Source organism: Agelaius tricolor, unplaced genomic scaffold, assembly GCF_023055355.1.
Source record: "Agelaius tricolor isolate 1412-34295 unplaced genomic scaffold, bAgeTri1.0.p SCAF_32, whole genome shotgun sequence".
NCBI classification, from domain to species: Eukaryota; Metazoa; Chordata; class Aves; order Passeriformes; family Icteridae; genus Agelaius; species Agelaius tricolor.
Genome location: NW_027269292.1, coordinates 2,575,186 through 2,598,422, shown reverse-complemented (window position 1 = coordinate 2,598,422; position 23,237 = coordinate 2,575,186). Strand labels below are relative to the sequence as shown.

The window sequence follows — 23,237 nt, the reverse complement described above, 5'->3', positions numbered from 1 at the left end:
ACCTGCCAGGGTCTAAGAAGCATTTCTACCAATTTCAGCTGGGGCTGGGATCAATCCTGAGGCTGGGCCTCTCAAAAGGCCATCTCTGGAGATGCTGAACATATTTATTTCCCAGGGGATGCAGCAGGAGCTGAGGGGAAGGAGAACCTGGCAGATTTAGGAGCACTAGATCTAACACAGACCTCTGGATGTACCAGGTCCCATAGGGGCAGCAGGACACAGGAGCCCCCCAGCAGCTTGGCAAGGGGAGCAACTTGCAAACATGCACTGTGTGATCCCAGGGGGGCAGAAACACCCCAGGTCCTGAGCACAGGGAGGGGAATCCTCACACACAGACACTGAGCATCTGCAGGGCTGAAAACACAATGGGAGCCAACAGGGACTGAGAGTGTGTGGGTGGTGCAGAAAACTGGAGGATGATAAGAAAGAGGGGAAAAAAGCTTCAGTTTGATGTGTTTAATACTGCTTGTCCTTACCACACTGACTGGCTTCTTCTCTTGGCCATTGCTTGAAAAGGCATTTCCACCTTGACCCTTGTGTGCTTTTTTGTTAAGATAGGAGTGTCTCCACTATTCCACAGAAGGTGGAAGGAAAGGTGGATTTCACATTAAGATTGGAAACACTTGTGTTTGATGTTAGGAAAAACATTATCAAGAAAAACCTTCTAACAAATGAGGTCAGTTATTCTCTCCAAAAACACTGGCAACTTGATGGTCATGGTGGAGTCATTGTTTCTAAACACAGAATATATGAGATTGAAATTCAAAATATTCTGGTTTCAGCCCTCCTGCTACCTTCTTCCACAGCCTAGTGAAAAACCCATTTGTATCACAGTGTCTTCATAAGGTCCCCTCTGCTCTGACACAGGTGTCTGGAGATATCCTCAAGCAGCTAGTGGGGGAAAAAACTTTATTCAGAAGCTGGTGAGGGACTCCTAATTGCTACTGAAAATATTTTCAAAGCAGCAGATCAGCCAGCAGTCCCAGCTCCATCCCAGAGGCAAACACAATTTATTTGTCATGTTTCAACAATTTTTCTGCTGTTCATACAGTGTAATTAATCACTTGGCAGGCAGGGGAACACACAGAGGACTGAAAAGACAGCTCATCCTTTGATATGCAGCGATCATCCTGTACTTTGGGAAGAGACAAACTCACTCTTATTTACAGATGGGAACAGAAAAAAAAAAAAGGTATGTAGCAACTCAATACAGCAACAAATAATAAGAAACAAACAGCTTTGATTGAAACAAGGACCCTGCCATTATTGTTCCTTACAACATGCTCTTCCACTGGGTTTGCACATATGGCTTCTGGCCATTGATTCCAGATGAAAAGGCAACAACTGACATGTAAAAACAGCCTGTCCCTTCACAAGGAGCACTCAGAAGTGCCCTGCTAGCTGATGGTGAGAGGCTCCAAGATCTGTCACTCAGCCCCCTGTTCTGTCACCTGTTGGGGTGGTCTAGATTCAGGCTCCCTTCAAATCTGAACAGCCAAAATCCACCAGGTGAAGAGCTGACAAAGGAGCTCCTGTTCTGATTCCCATTTCCCTAAACTTAGGTGTTTAGACAGAAGAGCACCTAGACCCACACCAGTGCTTCTCAGGGCCTGCAGTGCAAACCTTGGCCAGAGAGCTGCAGATGCAGCCAGCCCAGCTCCCTGTGAGTCCTGTGGCCAGTGCTCCCGGCTGGCTGCGTGCCCGGGAAGGCTCCGAGCCAGCCATTTGGAAATTTGAGACACAGGCACTCTGCTTTGTTTGAGCTGGCTCAATCTGGGCCTGCCTTTTCACACACAGGCTTCAGCTGTGGATTTTGTGTTGGTTACCATCTCCAAAAGGCTATCCAAGGGCTCTGAAGTGCTACTAGATGCCTGCCACAAAGCAAACTGGACTAGGGAGACTTTTGTCTCCCTTCAAACTGAAGCCACAACAAGAGTTGAGGCCATAGCAGCAAACACTGGGAAAGGAATTTGGGATTGACAAATTGGCTTCTGGCAAATTCTGAATATTTCTATTACCTCTCTAAAGGCTGTGAGAGACAGAAATTATACTAATGAACAGCACTTGACTGAAGCAGTGCCTCAAATGGAGCACAATTCAGACTTTAACCAAATCAACAGACTCAACTCACAGACAGAGAGAAAAGGTTTATTTCTATGTCCCAAAGCTGAAGGGCTCTAGAACTGCCATTCCTAACTGCAATCCCATCCTCCTAAGTTTCTTTGGACCAGCTGTCTCTGGTCCAAAGAGAAAACACAGTCTGCAGCCTGAATCAATGCTGATGGAAGTCAGTGGGACATCCTCTAGTAACCCATAAAAGTTCCACTCTTTATGTTCTGCCTATCACACCTTAACAGCCTTGAGCTCAACAGCAGAGCTCACCATTTGCCTGCAGTATCAGCCTCCCAATACAGGCCATTAAAAAACTTCCATGGAATGGCCCTTACATTTTGAATTGCATACACAATAGGATTTTTTTTCCTGCCTTTATTTTTTTTGACAAAGTTTTCAGACATTAAAAGCTTGTTGGCTTTTGCTCTTTGTTTACACTGAAGAAAAACAAAAAGTTAAATCAGACCATTTAAAAAATGTCAAATGAAATGCCCCAAGCTCCTGTTATCAAGGGGTTTTATGTATCCCTTTAAATTAATTGCACTCAGTTGATTTTAATTAAAGGCTGGAGGCTTGGCAGTTTCTTCTTCCCCATTTGACTCAACATATGCAAACAGCTGGACCAGTTCAGCACTTCACAGTGGCTCCTGTCACTTCATCCCACCTCTTGGAATTACCTTTACCTCCTCAGTTTGCTGCCTTTGGGCTTCAGAAAGCTACAGTACAGGGAGGGGGCTCTTGGGAGGGGAAGCAAAAGTGAAAGCAGAGGACAGGGGAAACTTCCTTTCAAGTGATCAGTGCAGAGACAGCATAACAATGAACCAGCTCAGTATTTGCCTTTGTGTAACTACCTGCCTTTTTATTCCAGCCCCTTGGGTGGAATAAAAAAGATGCATTCCCTTTTAAAGTATCTATTTGTACCATCATAGCAGTTGTGTCCTTCTCCTGCCTGGGAATTTGAGGGCACCTGAGAATTAGAGACATGCAAAGGGCATACTGGGCTGAAAATCAGATTAGACAGGCCACTACATTTGTGCCAATGGGAGCTGCCCACAAACTTGATTACAGCACCAAGAATTCACACTCATGAAGGTCTGGGGGATGCAAGGACAGTGTATGTGTTTGCCATATGTTCTTCTTTGGGAACGGGGAACAAACACCATGAACGGTGACAGCCTCAAATCTACTGACCCTCAGTTCTCCTCTGCTTCATCAGCTGGAAAATTCCAACTTCCTGCCACAGCAGAGGATCCTCGAGGCGGGAGCAGAGGCTGCTCACGCCCTTTCCCAGTCTTTAGCTGACATCTAGCGAACAGTTTCCAAACTGCACCTGGAGAACCTGGAGATGGGAGATGGAACCAGCCCCTCTGGAGAGCAGTGGTGCAGAAGAGCTGTGGGATAAGTGTGGGATGTACAACAGTGCACACCATTCCCTGTTCTCTCCCCACCGCGACAGCTCACCTGGCCTGGGCAGGTGTGGAAGGACCTGGTTCTGCTCCCAGGCTGCACAAATCCCACACTGTGTCTATTAAAGTGGACAAACACTGCTGCAGGACCCCACTGCAGTGATGCCACCCCCTGCAGGGACCATCCAGGGGGCTGGTGGACATCAGGAGTGACCAGCAAGGCTTCCAGCACAGCAGGGTCAGATCAGCTCTTTCTGAACAGGGAGGGTCACCCTCTGCCCCCTCCCTCTCCAGAGGCACAAATCCAGCACTCAAATGGGAAACTCAGCAGCTGTTACCAGGATTAGCAACTGCAATTCCAACCCTCAGGCTCTCCTGGAGGATGGATGGCAGAAGAGGTGCAGTTTGCAGAGTTCTGCAGTTTGTCTTCAAGAGCTCCCCCCAGCACATCTTTGCATGACAGCAGATGTGAAATCTCTAAGGAATACAGACCCAACTGTCACCTGCATTCTAAGAGTGTCAGAACCAGCCTGACACATCTGCGTAGCAACAGGGGAACATTGACTGTGCAGATCCTGTTTGCATTTTGTAGCCTTTATCAGCTACTGCAAACCAAGGAGTTTGGGTTATGGCATCTATTAAGGTAACCAAGCAACAGCCTGGTGGGTATCTGTGTCATCAGGTACAAAAACCAGGGGTTTAGAAACAAGCAGAGTGGTGATGGGCACTGAGGTGCAGGAAACGTCTCTGTATTTTTTGTATGGACAGTGAAACCAACTGCAGCTCACCAGCACACTTATCACATCCTTCATCAACACATGAGAATTGTCCTCACACTTCACTACCTGTGAAGGTAAAATGCTTTTCCTGTTGATTTCTGTATCATTTGCAGTCTGTAAGACCACTGACACACAATCCTTCTCTGAATGCATGATGCTCACTGCACCTTTAATCTTTACATGGGTGGAGGTGATTAAAACCAAAGTGAAGAAGGGACAAAGAGATGCTAAAAGGAAAACTTAGCAGTGCTCTATTTCTTAGACCAAAGACACTGGCAAATTCAGGATAAAAATGAGGACCTTTAATGGTTTAAAAATATGCTATACCCACCAGCCAAAACACTAGCAAAGATTTCCAATGGTGTATTGTTTCTGCTTCCCAACAGCTGCTGACGCCCTGTTTATTATCTGCAGAAGGTCCCTAAGGACTTGTTCACCTACAAAGTTTGACTGATTAAATTAGATACAAACCAGTGTTTTCCACTTGTGAGGTGCCAGGGAGCTTGTACAGGGATCTCCCTTCACAGCCAGGTGAATACTGAGGCTTGTAAGAGGAACATTACCTAAATGCTAAATACTTTCCCACCAGTTAACCCGTGTTAAATGCAGTTAAACAGTATGGATGGCTTGCTGACAGCCATGAACCTAGGAAGGAAGAGTCAATAGGCCAAGTAAAACAGCAATATTTGCAAGGATCCAGCTACACATCACTCCAGAGGCTTCCTCAGCCCACTAACATGAGACAGAAACAGTGCTTCTCTTACCTGGTAATAGTAATCAACATATTGTGGCTGGTAGTGCTGGGGCTCTGAGTTTTCAGGAGACAGGACATCTTTTAGTAACTCTTCGCAGCCTGGCAAAGAGAAACAAGACAAAATGGTCAGGCCAAGAGCTTATCTTCCATTACATGGACAATGGAGGAAGAAACACTGGTTTCTAGCCAGTCTGTATGCACAAAACCTTGGAAGGCTGCTTTGGGATTTATTTAAATAGATGTTACACAACTCTGACTTCAGAGTTCTGCCCAGCGCACATTTAAGGTGTGGAACTTGAAAAGTGCAATTATCTCAGCATGGATACACTAGCCTGCAATGAAACTGAAAGCTGAGCATGGCTTGGCTCAGTAAACTACCCTGTGGGGTACCAACCCACCTCTAACCAAACCCAGGCTCTGGAGTCAAACACTGGATTTGCAGGCTTGGCATGAGCTATCAACTACTGCACATCAGTGTCAGGTGGAGCTGCTTCTAATTCTCTCTGGTCAAAATGACAAAGGGACAATGCCTAAGTGTCACAAATCCCCCTTCAAAAAAAACCTCTGTCACAGAGTGTTTCACAAGCAAGTATCTATGCACTGCAACCAGAGACTTGAAGCTTGTGTGTTTGCTTTTGTTAACAACCACATTAAGAGCTGGAAAAATCAATGTCTGTATTTCCCTCAGTCTTTATCTCATCTGAAAACCTGAGACAAATATAGAAACACTGAAATCACCAGATGCCTTGTTCCTCATTGATTACCAGTGACTCCACTTGGCAGGGTGAGCTGCAGAAGGCAGTAATGTCAGGCCAGGTTATTTCAGAGCACCCAGCTCACAGCCTTGGGCCCAGGCTGTGTGAAACCTTCTCAGCATTGCTGTGCACTATCCTACTTGGAAGCTGCAATTGCCCAGCAGTTATTCCTCCCTTCCATCCCAGCACTAATACAATATATTTGGCTGTGACATTACACATGGATCCCAAAGCAGGTGAGCCAGAGGAAACAGGGGGATGGAAGGAAGTGTGAACTGAACAGGTTTATACCATTAGCTGACCTTTTCTCCTGGTTTTGCATGAAGGAACAACATCTGTAGGGATGAAGACATGTTGTGGTTATGGAGAGGGGTCCCTTGCAAAGGAAAGGAGTACTTTAGAAACCAGAAAAAATTACCAGATGGAAAAGCCTAACAGGGGGATCACTGTGCTGTCCCTGTCTGCCACACACAGGTACATGTTGAGGCAGCACCTGCTGGATGGAGACATCACTAGGATTTCAGAAATGTCACATGAACAAAGGCAGCAAGACTTGTTTCCCTTTTTCAGCTTCTGCAGCAAAGTGAGAGTCTCAGGTGGTACTGGCAGATAAATGAGGATAAATGAAGCTCTTAAATACCCACTTTGCTGGAGAAGTGAGTGGGCAAGAATGTGTGGTAGGGTCACTTCCCAAAGAGGAGTTTATCTGGGATTAACAATCAAAAACATAATCTACTGACTGACAGAGGAAAGATGTTAAACTTGTTTGCCTGGAGAGAGCATCTTTCTATACAACTTGCCCTACCTGTAACAGTCACATTTCCCACCCAGCCATAATCCTTTTCTTCCTCTTGGTTTTAGCTTAAAGTGCTCTGTGCTTGCCTAAGGTTATTTGCTAGTCCTCTCACAGAGGAAAATTCAATTTATTTTTTCTACCTTTTGACATTAACAATTAAAGCTTATTGCTCATCAAACTGCCTTGTGCCAGCACCCACTGTGAGACTCATCACACGTATGAACTGCTTTGCTAAAAGGTCTCTGCATGAGATGGAGCAACCACTCCTTAAAGTGAATTACCTCCAGCAAAAAAGGAAATAAATACCCAAGTGCTACACAGTAATGGATGCAGGTTAGTGTAATGAACAGAGCATGTTTACAGTGTTCTAAAATTTCTCAACAACAATAGTTTACACCATAATTCCAAGCTTTACTTTCCTAATACAGTTGTGCTCACAACAGTGCTCTTCCAATTTTCTTTTTTTTTTTTTTCGTGGGGAAAAGTCACAAAAGTTGTGGATCTTCAAATAAGGATTTAACTGCCCAAAACAAGAGTGTGAGAAATGTTTCTACCTTGCCTCCTTTCAAAAGGCCAGCCAGACTGGTCTGTTAGAGCTAGAGTCACAAACAGCTCCCAGATCTCCAGGGTCTGAAATGCAGAATCTTCTGTGTCTCCTCTCCTGAACACATTCTTTCATTTCCCTTGTCCATTAGGGAGAACCACTTCATGATAGCTCTTGGCCTGTCATTTATTCAGTAAAAACACTGGGGAGAAAAGCATTGCCTCCTTTGACTCAGTGCAGCCCTCACCACTTCTTCACCAGAGCACCTGACCCAGGCTTTTACAGCCTGATCCAGAACCTGGCCAAGCCCCAAATCCATTTCCAGAACATCAGCAGCCATTTGATCCAATTTGATTACCAAACTCCATAGCTAAAAATGGAAAACAAAGCCAAATCTTGCTTTTATTGTAGTCACAGGCCAAGTTTCCATTGGTGCTGGCAGATTCAGGGTGTAAGTTCATCTGAGCCAGTCTCCTTCTGCCAAGGTGAGTTTTTAGTGGGGAGGTGTCTGGGTGTGCAGCAGGCAGTATCCCCTGTGCCCTGCTCTGCATGCAAGCTGGCCTCACAGCCTGGCTCTCTTCATCCTCCTGGAAGATCTGCATGTCATTATATTCCATTAAAAAGGGAAGAAGAGAAGGAAATGCTTAGAGACCATTTTCCTCTGAGATTCCTAAACCACATCACCACTACCTTGCAGACATCTGAACCTGTTCCAACATCCAGCAAATCAATGAAAAAATATCCAGTGGTTTCAAGAATCTCAAGATTGTGCCACTTTTTTATCCCTGTTAAGAACTGAGTTTTAAGAGTAAGTTCTCTGTTCTCCTCTTCCCTGTGGGGACTCAAATTGGAATCTCTTCCCTCTGGAAGGGGACTGATGCTGAAGGTCTTTTCCTTGGACCACCCCTTCTCACCAGGAAGGTGATGCACATCACACATGTGATGAATCAGCTTTCTTATTCAGTGTTTTTCTGCAACAGTGCCAATACAATCTCACCTTTTGCTCCCCTCATCTAAATATAATTTGAAATTTTCAGGTAGTCCACAGGGTTACACAAAGGTGTAACATAAAGAGAGAACACTGGAGTGTCTCCAATGCTGTGCCATGTGTGCTCTTATTACCCAGGACATGTTCTTACTAGAACACAGCCTGGGAAGTGCAGTGAGCTAAATTAGTGTGCCACAGTCCAGATAGAAAAAACCAACAAATCAAGGTTTGCTCTGGCAAATCTCAATATGGAAATAGGAAGGTACTGGACAAAGATTTGTTCTTTGCTAGCAGAACCACTCCTGAGCAGAACCCCACGTGCTGAGGTCTGCAGAACTGCCATGGTGGATATTTCAAGCTGTGCAGCAGTGTGCACCCAAGGCTAGAATCTGTCCAAAAATAACCCATTGCAATGAAGCAAAGGAATAATTCCTGGCTACTTTAAGGGCCTCTTGCACTAGAGATGTCCTATTATTGCTATAAATTCATTTTCCTGGAAAAGGTAGAACTGAAAGCCACTTACATGGCTGATTAGAGATATTTCATTTGGATGTCTACTTGTATCTTAAGATATTAATGTGCTCAATGTTCTCTTTCCTTTGCTGCAGTTGGGAAAATTTCATCTACATTTCTGGGCAGCACTTGGCAAGAAGATCTATCTGCACTGCAATAACAGTGAGGAAGCAAAGAGAGGAAAGAGTAAGGCAGGAATAGCTCCAGGTCCTTGTGCAGCCACTGCTGCAGCTCCACTGAAGGCTGCCCTTTATGGGGAAACAGTGTGAAAGGCTGTGCTCAGAGTAAATCACTGTGACACAGACTCGCAGCAAGCTTGTGTCTGAAAAAAGGACTGAACAATCAGATCACAAAATGGGAGTGGCCAGAAGCTGCCGAAATTTCCTTCCTGGCTAAAAACACCTGATGAGCCAGCACAGAAGCAGCTTCTCTGTCCACTCAAGAGACTCTTTGAAACGTGGATGTGTATGAGCTCTAGTTTAACAAAGCACTGAGTCACTCTCTAGCCTGGTCTGACAAAATTATCTGAGTTTAAAATATTTATCCTAATACTACAAATGAAAAAGCAAACACAATTCATTTGGCCAGAACAGGGTCATCTCCAGTCCTAAGCAAAGAGGATGAAAGTAATTTACAAGTCACTGAAGGGGAAGACATGAACCTTTAACTTTTTCAGTTCACTCAGGTACTAGACATGATATCCCTTATGAGATAATTTTAGGAATTTACAATCAGTTTTATTTATAAATGGTTTTCCCACCCTAACAAAAATTCAATTTGCAAACAGACATTCTGGCCACAAATAAACTCAATTTTAGCAAAGCTCTTTCCTGCAAATGCTCCAAGAAGGAGATTTAACCCATAACACATCAGACAATTTTCACAGGCAATTAAGCAATTTTAATGCTATAGGAAATCAAATCTGGTTACCTAATTGAATGTAGTTGGTTTCTGGCATTTTTCCTAACAGCAAGAGCTTTTCACTTTATCTGCCCTTGGATCTTTAGTGGTGTATTAGACTCATTTATGGTTTCAGAGTGTATTTAGTGAAGTCTTCGAAAACTCTCAAGTTCTTTCAGGAGTAGCCAATTTCAGTTCATTGAGCAGCCACAAGTAATTAATTCCAGGAGAGCTCAGCTCTTCACATTCACTGACAGTCCTTGTCCCTGAGCCATCCCAAGCACCACCCCTGTCAGTAAGTTATTCTTACCAGAACAGATAGATCCATCAGATCAGCTCCAGTTACAGCCTCATTGAAGTTTGAGATCTACAGCTACAAACCTAAATGGGTTCATGTAGACTTTGGGCTTTTCTGATGTGCTTTACTGAAATTCCCATGCTGGTGCAGCTGTCCTGGTCCTAGATATTATGGGCAAATAAACTCCCTTTTACATGACTGCAACACACCCATCTCTTAGTCCGTGCTGGATCTTCAGGGCACAGCTGGCACAACACTTTTCTCAGCTATGGGACTGCAAATTAGATTTTATAATTAGTTGAAGGAGATGGCCAAAACTTGACACTGGTTTTGTGAGAAAGACATTTGCTTGGAGCATCTGAATGAAACTATAAAAGCTATTAAGAAAAAAAAAAATCTCCAGTGAAACAGAAGGCCACAAATATTCTGCTTTGGAAAATTTTGTTATGAAAAAACACCATCAAATTTCATACTCTATTATTTTCGTATTATTTCACAGTCCAAATAACCTGCCATAGTCTGAGCTAGCAGAACAGCCAATATCCCTTTTGGAACATTTCTTTGAAACATTGGGTAAATTTGTACTCCTGAAATTTTCATTAAAAAGTGCTAGGAACTCACAGAGAAACATATCTACTTTTTAACTTTTAGGTGCTTATATATAAGCTTGCTTCTAGAAGCTTTCCAACCAACTGCAGTAATTAGATGCTTCAGGATCTAGGGAAGCACAGAGATGGATTTTTGAAGGCACATAATGGTCTGTGTTACTTTTTTGAAGATTCAAAGGTTGCTATTGCTGTGGGTGGGGAAGTGTATAAATTCACAGCTGTGCTTCTTCCATGCTGTTAATGAATACGAAGGAGATCCTACAACTCTCCATTTTCAAATTCCATAACCAAGCATAACTAAAATGTCCTTAAAACTTCTACAACATGAAGGAAAGACTCCCTTGCTCCAGGAGACAACAGGCTGTATGATTTCATCTGAAAAGAACAGTGACTCTGCTAAAGCACAGAGATTCAGAAATGCAGAAATGCTCTGTGCTGACGTGGCTCAGTCTCTCCCGTTTATAAAAGCCATGACCCTCCAAACACTGCACAGCAGCCAGCACTGTTTTCTTGGTTAAAATAAGCTATAAAGTCAAAATATATCTGCCTTTGTATTTTAATTCTGTATTAATCCGTGTTCATACAGTACCCTCTTATCACGGTGAGCTGTAACACCGAGGGCAGTAGGGGGAGCTCCCCCTTTATTAGTCAGGGTTTGGGTACTTTTAACCAGAATATCAAAGTAAAGAGATTATTGGAAAGACAACAGAAATCTTAGAATACAAGGAACAGGTCAGACTCAATTAGAGCCTGGTCCTGCAAACATATCTGACTGTGGAACCCACCAGCCTGCAGAGCACAGGGAATTAACAGCTCCACTCAAGCTTTTAAGTATTACAAGTGGCAGAAAATATTTACTGGATCAGTACAATATAAATTCAGAGCAGCAAAAACACTCATTGGCTCTGCTGAGCAAACAGTAATGGTTCTCATGCTGACCCTGCTGAAATTAATGGGAATTCAGCCTTTGAGTGATATTCTGGCTGCTCTCAGTGTCTCTGAGCAGTGCCACAAAGCACTTAGGTAAGAGGCTACAGGTGTTATTTCATGGCAATTGCTCTACAGGCAGACAGTTATTAAAGCCCTGCAGGCAGCAGATAGAGAGGGCAGCTTGAGCACAAGTAAAACCTTCACACTCTGGCATTCCAATGAAATTGCTGCAAAGCTTTAAATTTGATGGCAAGCCTATCCCTGGCTCTGGCAAAGCCTAATTGCATGGGGAATGCAGCCTGGACAGCAGGGACTCAGCACAGATGCTGAGGCAAAGTCCTTTAATCCACAAAAGACCAGCAGAAAAAGCAAAGCTTTCCATAAATAGCAAGCACCATACCTGTCCAGTATTCCACCCCAGAGACAAAGTGGGAAGGAGCTCCAGCACCTTCAGCCCTCCAGAATACTGACCTCCATTTACACAAATCTTCTCCACCACTTCCCAAGGTCCTACTGTCAGTGAGATTTCTCATCCTTACCCACAGCTCCTGCTACTCACCAGCTGGAGGAAATGAACTGTTTTCCACCTGACAGTCCCAGCAGCTGCTGCAGAGATACATGACCCATGTGTCATGAGGTTTATGCAGCTCCAGGAGGAAACAAGTCCAACAATGGACTTGATGTCCATTTGTAGAGGAACACAACCCTTCTCATGTGTACCATGCAAGACAAAACAATGCCCTGGTTTATGGAGGAGAGAGGCCAAGCTGCAGATTTTAGATCCAGGGATTGGAGTTTCTCTATCAACCAGTTACAGAGCATTAAAGACTTAGATGTTTGGGATTTTTTCAAGTTCCAGTATTTAGCTTTTCACAGAAATTCAACCCTGGATATGAAATACTCAAACCAACATCATCAGAGGTCAACTCTGATTTGAATCTGTTGCTCTTAGATGTCTGAAACCTCATGATTTAAATAAATTCAAGGCACTGAACCACTAAAAAACCTTGACACTATATCACCTATGTGCAGCAAACAATTTCATCACCATACTATAAAGGCAAGCATCTTTAAGACAAATTAATTTGAAATCTCATAAATAAGAAATATAGTAAGGCATTAGGATTGTAAAGCTTGAATTTAAACATTTGGCTTCCATTGCTAAGAATAGCATAACTTCATACTCTATTACTGAAAACCCCAGTGGATTTATAGTAGCATCTCATTTTGCTCTATTAATCTGACTGCCCCAAGCAATTGTAATAGGCTGAGATGTCAAAGAATCATATTTATAATCTGTTGCTGCCAAGACAAATTGCTTTTGTTAGATAATAAGCCTGCTACTCCCCTTGGGATGTGGCTGCACTAAAACAACATGGTGGAGGCTTTCCATTCTGAAAGGCAGACATGCCCTTTCTGAACTTTAACATAACCAATTTAATTTTTAAGGAAAATATGGCAGGTAGCCAAAGATGAATAAAATTTCCATGCTGTGAAGTGAGCAATAGAAGCAGTTTTTCTAAAGAAATGCTGTGAAAACATGCAGCACAGTGTCTTATCAGAAATAGATACAGCTGCTGCTGCTTGGATGATAAACACTTAGCACTGAGTCTGTGTAAGTGTTGAAATGCTAATGATGTGCTAAGGCAGCTCTAGGTGATGCTGCAGAACTGGGTGATTTCTCTGCATCTGTTCACAGCTACATCCTAACAACCATCACACAAATGATCTGGACCCTACATGCTCCACACCTGGGCTTTAAGCTGCTCATAAACCTGGAGTGCAAAGTACACCAGTTTGTCCTGGTCACATCTTTGCAGGATTAAACCTTAGGATATGAACACAAGAATTAGTTTCCACAAGGTGAGCAGGGATGAAAACCCCCAAGGCCTCATTCCTGATAACTCAATATTCTCATGCTGTCCCCACAGTAAAGGAGATGCAGCTGCCCACTCCATCACTGAGGGTACATGGACAAGGGGACAGTTACCACAGAAGAGATGTTCTGGGTCATTTCTATCCCTTCCTGATCATATTTTGTGCATTTGTGGAATCTTTAGACTGTGAATTACAGAAGCCACCAGATGATTTACAGAGCTTGTGTCTTAAACTAGAACTCAAGTTTGCTACAGCATTTTCTGCTCAAGGAAAACCCCAAGCAGAGACTTTAGGGTCTGGGCACAAACGGAATAGCTTTCTTCCTGGGCTTTCTCTTGCCTTCTCTTCACACACTGGTGTCACCTTGGATGGTGTCTCCAAAAATATTGATGAGAGCAGCTTCTCACTGTAATTTTACCTAATTATACACTGTCTTTGGCTGCCACAAACTTTAATTAAAAGTACTGTGGTTTTACGTTTTTGCATCGTTATATCTTCGTAATAATCTCATCATAGCAGACTGCCCAGCTTCTCCTGGAACCACACCACGATCACTGTGACATTCACCCTGTCCCTGAAGTGAAGCCTCTGGGCTGTGACATCACTGCAACACTTTAGAAAGGACACACCACGTGTCCAGAAAAGATGGATTATTTCACTATGGAAAGTTAGAAAAGCAATCAGCAGCAAATCAACTGAAGTCCCCCCTCACTGTTTTTTTTTTGTTGCCTTTAGGCTAAGCTCTGAAGCATAACAATGTCAAGGACTGTTTCCTTGGAAAGGAGGTGGTTGGATCCACCCGATCTTAATCTTCAGGGTTTGCATCACCAACTTGTAATTAACTTATTTCCTTCCAATACATGACCCCAAGTACCCTAGCAACATGAATTAATTATACCTTTCAGATACCTCAAGAGGAATTTAACAGTCTTAAATTTCCTAGTAGAGAACTGAAAGCCCAAGGGCTCCCTAATTCCCTGAGGTAAATCAGTGGCAGCACCAGATCAGAATCTGGAAGTATCAAACCTGGGCCCTGTCGGTTAACTACAAAGCTACTCTTTATTCTGCTGTATTTGTCTTTAAACCACAACACATTTAGTCTGATAAAAATTAGCAGTAAACCAATGTCCAAGCGCCTATGGATGCAGAAACTCTAGCATTGCTCACCATTAATGCATGATGAGATGCACAAAAAGGAACAATATCCTGGCTCTGTTCCCAGAGCTGCTCTACTGTCACTACGAATAACCAGAGTTAAAAGAGAGGATGTCTTTGATCATTACATTTTCTGCAACCAGAGAAACATTAGTGGAACTGAACAGGATTATTTTTAAGAAATATGCACATACCTTTGATAGCAAAAACTCCGTGACAGAAGTCCTTAAAATTGATTCTTCCCAAATCATTCGGGTCCAAGTACTTTGCCAGTTTTTCCACCTAAAATAAAAGATGATAAAATATGTGTTGAGCTTGGCGTATTGTCTGTTGCTCTGATACAGTCTGTATCTTCTACTAAAGCCTTCAAGTTGAAGAATACTCACACTGTTCACTTGAACCAGCCAATAAATGGTTCTGCAAGGAGAAATCATGTCTTATATGACCTTGGTGTTGACCAAAACTTTTTCAGCTGGGACACATCAATCCTGTCTTATGGGGATCTCAAGAGCTTAATAAGGAGAGAATCTGTGACTTATCCTCTCACCATAGAGGAGGGTGGTAACAGAATCTCTTCTCTGGGAGCTCTTGCCATGCATTCAGCTCAGAGGAATTTAAAAGCTTAGTGATTCTCCACCCCTCTATCACAAGTTCTCAGGGACAGGGAAAGGACAGACCAAGATGTGCACAGCCCATAGCAGTCTCATTTCCTAAATAATCTGGATAATAGGAGAGAAAACCCATTGGGCACTTGGAATGAAACCAAACTTCCTTGACATGGCAGAGAATAAAATTTTTGTACAGGAAAATTAACAGTACGAAAATATATTAATGTGATGAGAGGATGGTTGTGCCTAGTACACTGTCACAGAGACATTTTATGAAAAATCCTTTCCTTAGGATTTTTTTTCTCCTGAGAAGCTGAAAAGCCTCAGGAACAAATTGTAACCAATGGTTATCTGCTGCTGTGGAATGCAACAGGTGGATCTAGGATTGGTCTCATGTGGTTGTTTCTAATTAATGGCCAATCACAGTCAGCTGGCTTGGATTCTCTGAGACACAAGCCTTTTTTATTCATTCCTTCTTTTTCTATTCTTAGCCAGCCTTCAGATGAAATTCTTTCTTCTATTCTTTTAGTATCGTTTTAATATAAAATATATCATAAAATAATAAATCAAGCCTTCTGAAACATGGAGTCAGATCCTCGTCTCTTCCCTCATCCTAAGACTCCTGTGAACACCATCACAGTACCCTGTGCAAAAAAGCAATGTACTTACTCCTTATAATCTCAGCTTCACAGTTTAGTCTTTCTGATCATTATTCACCAATAGAATGAGATTATACTGAATTTAAACACAGTCACCAAATTAGTACTTGCCCCAAAAATGATCTGGCAAATTTTTCAGGAAGGTTTTGGGATAGAGGAAGAAAAGCAGCCTAGACTGGAGAGGCTCTTGTGCTGTCTTGAAAAAAAAAGGAATGGAGGAACAAGCAGCCAAAGAAGAATAAAGTGAGCAGCAGACCAGTCCAGGGAGGTGAGTGCACACCTGGACCCACAGCTGGCTGCTCTTTTTGACAACCACTCTGCTGGAGCTTGTGTACATCCCCTTGTGTGCCAGTGCCTGTCCCTGTAGCACCTTGCAGGGACCCTCACTGAGGCAGAGGCAGCCTCTTACTGCTCCTAAGAGCTCACAGGCAGCTCCACAAAGCCCTGCCCTTGGCTGGGCCCTCTAGACACTGAGGAGTTTGAACAAGCTGAGTGCAGGGACAGCAGGCATGGAGGAGGGCACAGAATCCTGCTGCAGCACAGTCTGTGTGAGCTCAGATATGTCAGTCTGAGCAGCAACAAAAGCCCAGCTGCAAAGACGCAGCAAATGAATCCAGATGACCTAGTTTCTCAATTTTCTGGTGTGGTTTTTTCCCACGTGCTAGCAAAACCCCAGCAGCTTCCCAAAGCCCTGCAGATAATTCACTCATGTGTGCGCATGACACTTCTTCTTACAGGCACTTCTCAGAGCCTATAAATTCCCTCTGTACCAATAACTGCCATGATAAGCCAAAGGGCTCATTTAGAACATGCAAATCTGGATGAAAAAAATGAAAAAAATTTTACTCATTTGCAAAATTCTATACTGAATGAGAAATGCACAATTTGATCCTGACATTAAATCCTTTCCCCTCTCATTTTCCTAGGGAAAATAAAAAACGAGCTTGTATAGGCAGGGCAAGTAAGGAGCTATATGATGAGTTCAGAGCCCACAACAAGTTAGACATTTTCTGAAAACTTTCATATTGCAGAAGGCTTCCAGAGCTCCAGTCCTGCCAGCTGGGCAGCAGAGCCCAAATGTCAACTATGGTGTGACTCATGATCAAATTTCCACCCTGGCAGCATCACAAGGAATTACTGTAACCCCACTAATTTAGAGCATCAGAACACACATCTGTGTTTCCAAAAAAAAAAAGCTGCTTCACCAGAAACCACAGTGCGTGGTTAATGCACCCCAGACTAGCTGAAAATCCTGACTGAAACCAATTAAGTAGAGACATGCTTGATATGGAAAATACAGCTTGGTGTTATCCCTGTCACCTTCACAAACAACAATTGTGTTTTAAATTTTAATGCACAGATTCCTGCAGCCAGCTGGGAAGCCTCTAGTCTATTTAATATTGTGCTATAACAAGTGGTGTCACTGGGTGTTCCCAGTGAATCTGGCACTTTAAGTTTATTTCTCAAAGTTGATCCAATAATTTTTGTCCACTAGCTGCTCAGACATTTAAAATTACACTTTTAAAATCAGATGAAATGAGATGTTGTATGCCTGGGAGTGTGTATTATGGAGGAACAGAGGATATGTTCACATTTAGGTCTAAGCAATGTCTTAAGAGTAAATGAAATTATCACCTAAGCAAAGTGCTTCAGTGTCCAGTTTCCCCTAAATCTAATTTGCAGGTTTTCAGTTGGGTATTACAATGCAAATAACTGACATCAGTGCAGGAGATGACAAAGAATTTACAGAACAGCCTGATGGAATTAATGCCAGCAGTGCTCACATCTTCAGCCAGGAATAAACACAGCTCCCATCGCAGGTCAGGGGATAAAAGGATTTTGATCACCAGGGACTCTGTTTGGGTGGATACTTGCACAGGGTTTGTGCATTAATATACACACATATTTGGTACATAAATCTCTGCATATTTGCACACAGTTTTCAAGAGCCTGCAGTGCATTGATCATGCTTTTTTACCAATAGCTTTCTGGAATAAGGCAAGAAGCTCTTCCTCATTAATTCCAGACTGAAGGCATTGCTTTAAGTTAAATTTCAATCTGTGGCCAAATAAACTACAGCTACCCCTAAATCTTCTCTGGTGTCCACACTGCATAAACCACCCTTCTGCTTCACTTTGTAAAGAAATAAAGTCCTTTCCTCCTTCTCAGAAAGGGCTGGCTCCCCACAGTGAATCAAAAGTTGTTTTATTTATTCATTGCCTTGGGAACCTCATGGATTTGTCAGCCTGCCTGGCAGGCTGGGGGACACTGAAACATTTTTTGCAATCAAAAACCCCCTGGACTGGGGGAGTGCACAGCCCCTGCCAGGGAATGAGGGACAGCAGCTCTGTCCTTGGTAATGGAACAGGTGGCACAGCCCAGGTGGGACACGCAGCATGGGCCAGTCCTGGGCACACTCAGACTCCTGGGCCCCCCATCTCTGGGCTCTGCTGGGCTTTGCTGATCCTCTGGCAAGGGACACAGGACCACAAAACCAACTGCTGCCAAAATTCAGTGTGAAATTAGTGTGTGATTGTTGTGGGACCTACAGGCAGCACAGGGAGCACGGTGTGCTCCAGAGTTTAACATCAGAAGTCATCACAATGAGATGGGGCAGTGTTTTGGGCTGGGGACAGACACTCTCTGCACAGAGCAGTCCCCCACCATGTGGGATAGACAGCACAAACAAGGATTGCAAACTAGTTCTTCACTGTAGGAAGTGAACAAAGGCAGAAAAAATGAGCTGCAGGCTCAATAATCCAGCTGGTTCTTTTGGCAGCTGCAAGGGTGCCTCTAATGAACTCTTCAGCAGACATCCAATAGTCAGAGAGAAGACATAAATATAAGAGAGAAGAAATAAATCATTTTTCTTTGGGAAACAACTGGAGAAAAGCAAACCTCTGTCCCTATTGTTTAACTGGCCGGGATGAATGGGTGATTATCCTTTCAATGCAAACATGTTTCTCCACTGTAACAAACAAGGTGCTGCCTCCTGTCCCTTGGGTGTCCCAGCCATCCTGACTGCCCTGCAAGGGGGTGTTTGCCCCGTGCTGCTTTCTGACACACAATAAGAGGCTGGGAACACTTGAAGAAGCAGAATGGAAAGGAGGTTTATAGCAGAGAGAGTGGAGGAAGGGGAGAAAAGAGAACAAATTACTGACAGTCATCAGAAGATATTTCTTGAAACTGATCTTTTCTTGCAAGTGAGTTCAATACAGGGGCACCTGCACGGAATAGCCAAGAACCCTCTCCAGAGCCCTGGCCAGCTCTTGTACTGAAGCTGCCAAGACAGCATCAGTACTTTTTCCAGCAAAGATTTTCTGTCTGGAACTGAATCCTGCTTCCATTTTCAGGCAAGAAGAAACTCAGACCTCTATTGACCTCACTTAATTTTCTTCAAAAAGGAAGAGATTTTGTTAACACAAAAAACATTTGTAAGATTTAGAAGTAATTGAGTTCAGAGGGACCCCACACCAGCTCTATCCACAGAAATCTTGCAGCAGGATCCAAATCACAGCCAGAAGATGCCATTTGATATAAACAACTTGTCTCAGTAATTTGCCTTCATACTGCAGGAGTCTGTGAGCACGTCTCACCCTGAAGTGCAAGCAGGGAGCACCTGGGAGCTGTGACAAAGGCAACACAAGCATTTGCAGGAAAAGGTCAGGCTGTGCTGTGGCAGTGACATTTGGGCAGCATCTCCTGAGGCAGCAGCATTTGTGAGAAACCTCAAAAAAAACAGCTAAAGGAGATTAAACATGTAAATGCCGCAGGGTGGAATTAGAGAGCTTCCCACATGATTTATAAAAGGAGCAGCAGAACTGCACTTGCCCTGGTTTCAACAGACTGGCCTTTCCCATATTGGAAAGGGTGTGAGTTTACACTGGACAGTTGGAAATGCTGCTCTGGCTGCAGGGCTGGGCAATGAGACCACCCCATGTGTGAGAGCCACCCCTGTTCTTTTCACCAGCCCCTGGGTTCAGGTGTTCTTGGCACTGATGTGGTCCCAGATGTTGGAGCTCTTCAGTCAGAAGGGCTGTCTTTGATGAGATGGGATTTATAGATGGAGGGGAAAGTAATGAGATTTTTCTCTCTGATATTGTGGCATTTCAAGGAAGCAACACAAGAGGGAAATTATTTTACATTGCATTGGAGAAACTAGCACTTACACAATTGTGGTACCCACTGCCATATGAGATGCTGAATACACAGACGTGTTGCAGAGAACTGACGTACAATTAAAACATCTCATGCAACCAAAAAAAGGGAATTTTCGTCTGTTTAATTTGGCAAAAGGGAAATCAAGTGATGATTTGTTACTATGTATAAAGATTTCTGCAAGCAGGGAACTACAGGTTCAAAAAGATTGTAGCAGAGGGAAACACAAAGAACCATTATCTGCAAAATAAAACTGAACAGACTCCAGTTAAAAGCAAAGGACAATTGTTTTATCAGCACCATTGTTTACCCACCAGAACTATAAATTAGGAAGGGTCTGGAACTATAAAAAGCAACCAGAGTCCCTCATTTGAGGCCTTTTGAGAAGGTGAGACATACCTATAAAATTTATCTAGGCTAGAATAAGTGGGTTACAATCTGAGCTGTCATCATTTCAGGATGTCACATGAGCTGATGCTCTCCCTGAGCCTGACCCTACAGCACACAGGACCATGTTCCCAGTCACACATGGAAGGAGTGGAGGGACAGCATTTCAGAGTCATGAGTCCAACAAAGTGCCAGCCCACTCAGTCCTGGCAGACTGTGCATCGTAAATAATTCATGCCACTGCAAACAGCATCATGAATTTCCATCAGCTGCTGTCTGATCCCAAAGCATGCAGGGACATACATCACTGCTGGAAACAATGGCTTTGAATTTGCTTTGAATTTTGATTTCAAGCATCACTCATTGCCCCTTTATCTGCGGGCTTCAAGCCTGAAAGTTGGCTTCTCTGTGAGCTGTCTGTAAATAGAAAGGATTGTTTCAGTTTCTGCTTTAACTGTGCACACCCAATTTACCAGCTAGAAGGCAGATCTTGGGACTGTGTCCTAAATGACATAAGCAAATCTGTTGAGTAATCTTGGCCTCAACTTTGAGCAAATTCCTAAATCTGTCAAATCCATCATTTACTAATGGCTGCAATGCAAAAGGTCTAATCAAATCCAAGGGAGTCCATTCACTTGTCTTCCCTGGGTTTAGCATAACACATGGAATTGCATCTTTCAAATAAGATCTGAGTCCATGGGGCCTCAGTCCAAGGGGAGAAAAATATCCACCAGTTATCCAGATGGAGAAAATATCCACCGTGTGGAGGATGTGAAATGTATCCGTGAATCACAAAGGCACAGAAAGAAAGAGGTGGCTCCAGAAGCACTGCAGGTGGCTGAGTGCATTCAGAGGCAAAGGAAGCTTCCAGTGCTGATGTGTTATGAATGCTCTGTGCAAGCACAAGCACCTGGGCTCAGGTGGGTGACAGATGGCGAGCACAGCAGAGCCACTGAGGCGGGAGTGGCTGCGGAGCTGCGGCGCACACGGCAGGGCAGCTGCTGCCCTTCCCCAAGGCAGGGACACACAGCTCCAACCTGCTGAGCACTGCACACAGGGACAGGGAGCAGAGCAGGGCAGGAACAGCCTCCTCTCATCTTCTGGAGGAGCTGTAGGATCCATACCACAGCCCCCGGGGCAGGCGGGCTTATCCTGACTGGGAGATCCCTGTTGTGGGGAAGGACAGCGCACCCAGTGGCCTTGGGGCTGGCATCCAGTGGCATTGGGGCTGGCACCCAGTGGCCATGGGGCTGGCATCCAGTGGCATTGGGGCTGGCACCCAGTGGCCATGGGCCCAGCATCCAGTGGCCTTGGGGCTGGCATCCAGTGGCATTGGGGCTGGCATCCAGTGGCATTGGGGCTGGCACCCAGTGGCTGTGGGGCTGGCACCCAGTGGCTGTGGGGCTGGCATCCAGTGGCCATGGGCCCAGCATCCAGTGGCCATGGGCCCAGCATCCAGTGGCCTTGGGGCTGGCATCCAGTGGCTGTGTGGCTGGCACCCAGTGGCTGTGGGCCCAGCATCCAGTGGCCTTGGGGCTGGCATCCAGTGACCATGGGGCTGTGGCACACAGGGCAGAACAGCAAATCTTCCAGTAGCATGATGCTACCAGCAAAGTATTTCATCTGCCTTGGCTTCCCCTTCTTTAAAGTGGTGATGGCAATACTGACCCCACACTCAGAGTGCCCCATAAAGGCAGTGATGCTGCAGGCAGCAGTGGAAGCTGCCTGGAGCTGGGCCATGCTGTAGCTTGTGGGGTTTCTTACCCTGTCTCACTTGCTCAGGGGCTGGTGTCTGTCATCTCTGAATACACCTCCTCAACTGGACAATGGAGCAGGCAGGCATGATCTGACACAACACACAGGTATTTCTAAACTGTGCTCTGCTGCAATGAAATCTGCCCCACTGGGCAGACCCTTGTCATCATCTCGTTTTCAGCATTTTGTTATGCTAATAGCATTTTTTAATCTTCTGATGGGAAAAGAGTAGCCACACAGTACTGCTGAGAGAACACATTAGGAATGGACTTGTTCAAAACATTCTAATATGCAAATGAGCTATTAAGAGAACATAATACTCCATGAACTCAATAAATGCGTATAACAGAAATACAGGCAGTGTTAGGAAAATTGATGCTCTGATTTCTGTTCCAGAATGAGAAATCACTTGCAGTCTTTAACACACGATGACACAAACCTAATTTGGGATAACAACAAATACAATTCTTGCCATACATACCACAATTTTCTAGGTATCATCCTTCCAGTTAGAATGTCTAACCATAGCTGAGATCCAAAAGTCATTACTCTTATGGAACCCCTTCTCTCACACCATACATCTTCCTGGTTAACCTCTTACTTAACACAACAAAACGTTTTACAGCCACAAAGAATCACCAATGAAGTTTGAAACAAGAGTGCATGTGAATAGCTCTGAATCTGACCTCACTTGAGAAAGGATCATTGCCTCAAATTAAGAAGTTTCAGAACTTCCTCAGAGTACACATCCCAAAGAGACAGTTCACAGCTACAAAAACTACCCTCCCCCATTTTATCTTCAAGCCAGAAACCAGCAAAATCCTGGTGAGCTTTTCCTCTGCCAATCTATACCTCTGGATGTATAAATTTTTTATACACACAACAGCCCTAGAAAAATAATTCACGTTTATTTCATCCCTCTTAATGCAATGTAGCAGCTGACAATGAGCAAGTGCCAGAATCGTAAGACCAACCTCTCTCTCCAGTCTCCCCCACAATCTATGGATATGTGAGAACCGAGAACCTTTCATTTAGTTATTTAAACAGCTGATTTAAACGGGATTCCGTTTCCCTCCTTCCTTCTGATGCTGTGTTGCAAAACAAGACATTTGGCTGGGCCCACCAATCTTACAACAGTCTATGGGGAATCCCACACAGTCTGGAATACCATGGGAACAGAGAGCAAGGCTAAAAATATGCCGAGCCATCTGTTCACTCCACAGTGATTTTTTTGTATTGTTCTGGAAACAAAGG

General features: G+C 44.0%; 1 protein-coding gene across 3 annotated transcripts in view; it reads right to left on the bottom strand.

Annotated features, from left to right (window-relative positions):
• Positions 1 to 23,237, bottom strand: part of RAB11FIP4 (RAB11 family interacting protein 4) — a 121,234-nt gene that overhangs the window by 68,802 nt on the left and 29,195 nt on the right. For all 3 annotated transcript variants that reach the window (XM_071451248.1, XM_071451249.1, XM_071451250.1), the window contains exons 2-3: positions 14,611 to 14,698; positions 5,062 to 5,150 (exon numbers count right to left, since the gene is read on the bottom strand). In XM_071451248.1, the coding sequence (XP_071307349.1) occupies positions 5,062 to 5,150; positions 14,611 to 14,698 (177 nt within the window). The remainder of the gene's footprint in view (positions 1 to 5,061; positions 5,151 to 14,610; positions 14,699 to 23,237) is intronic.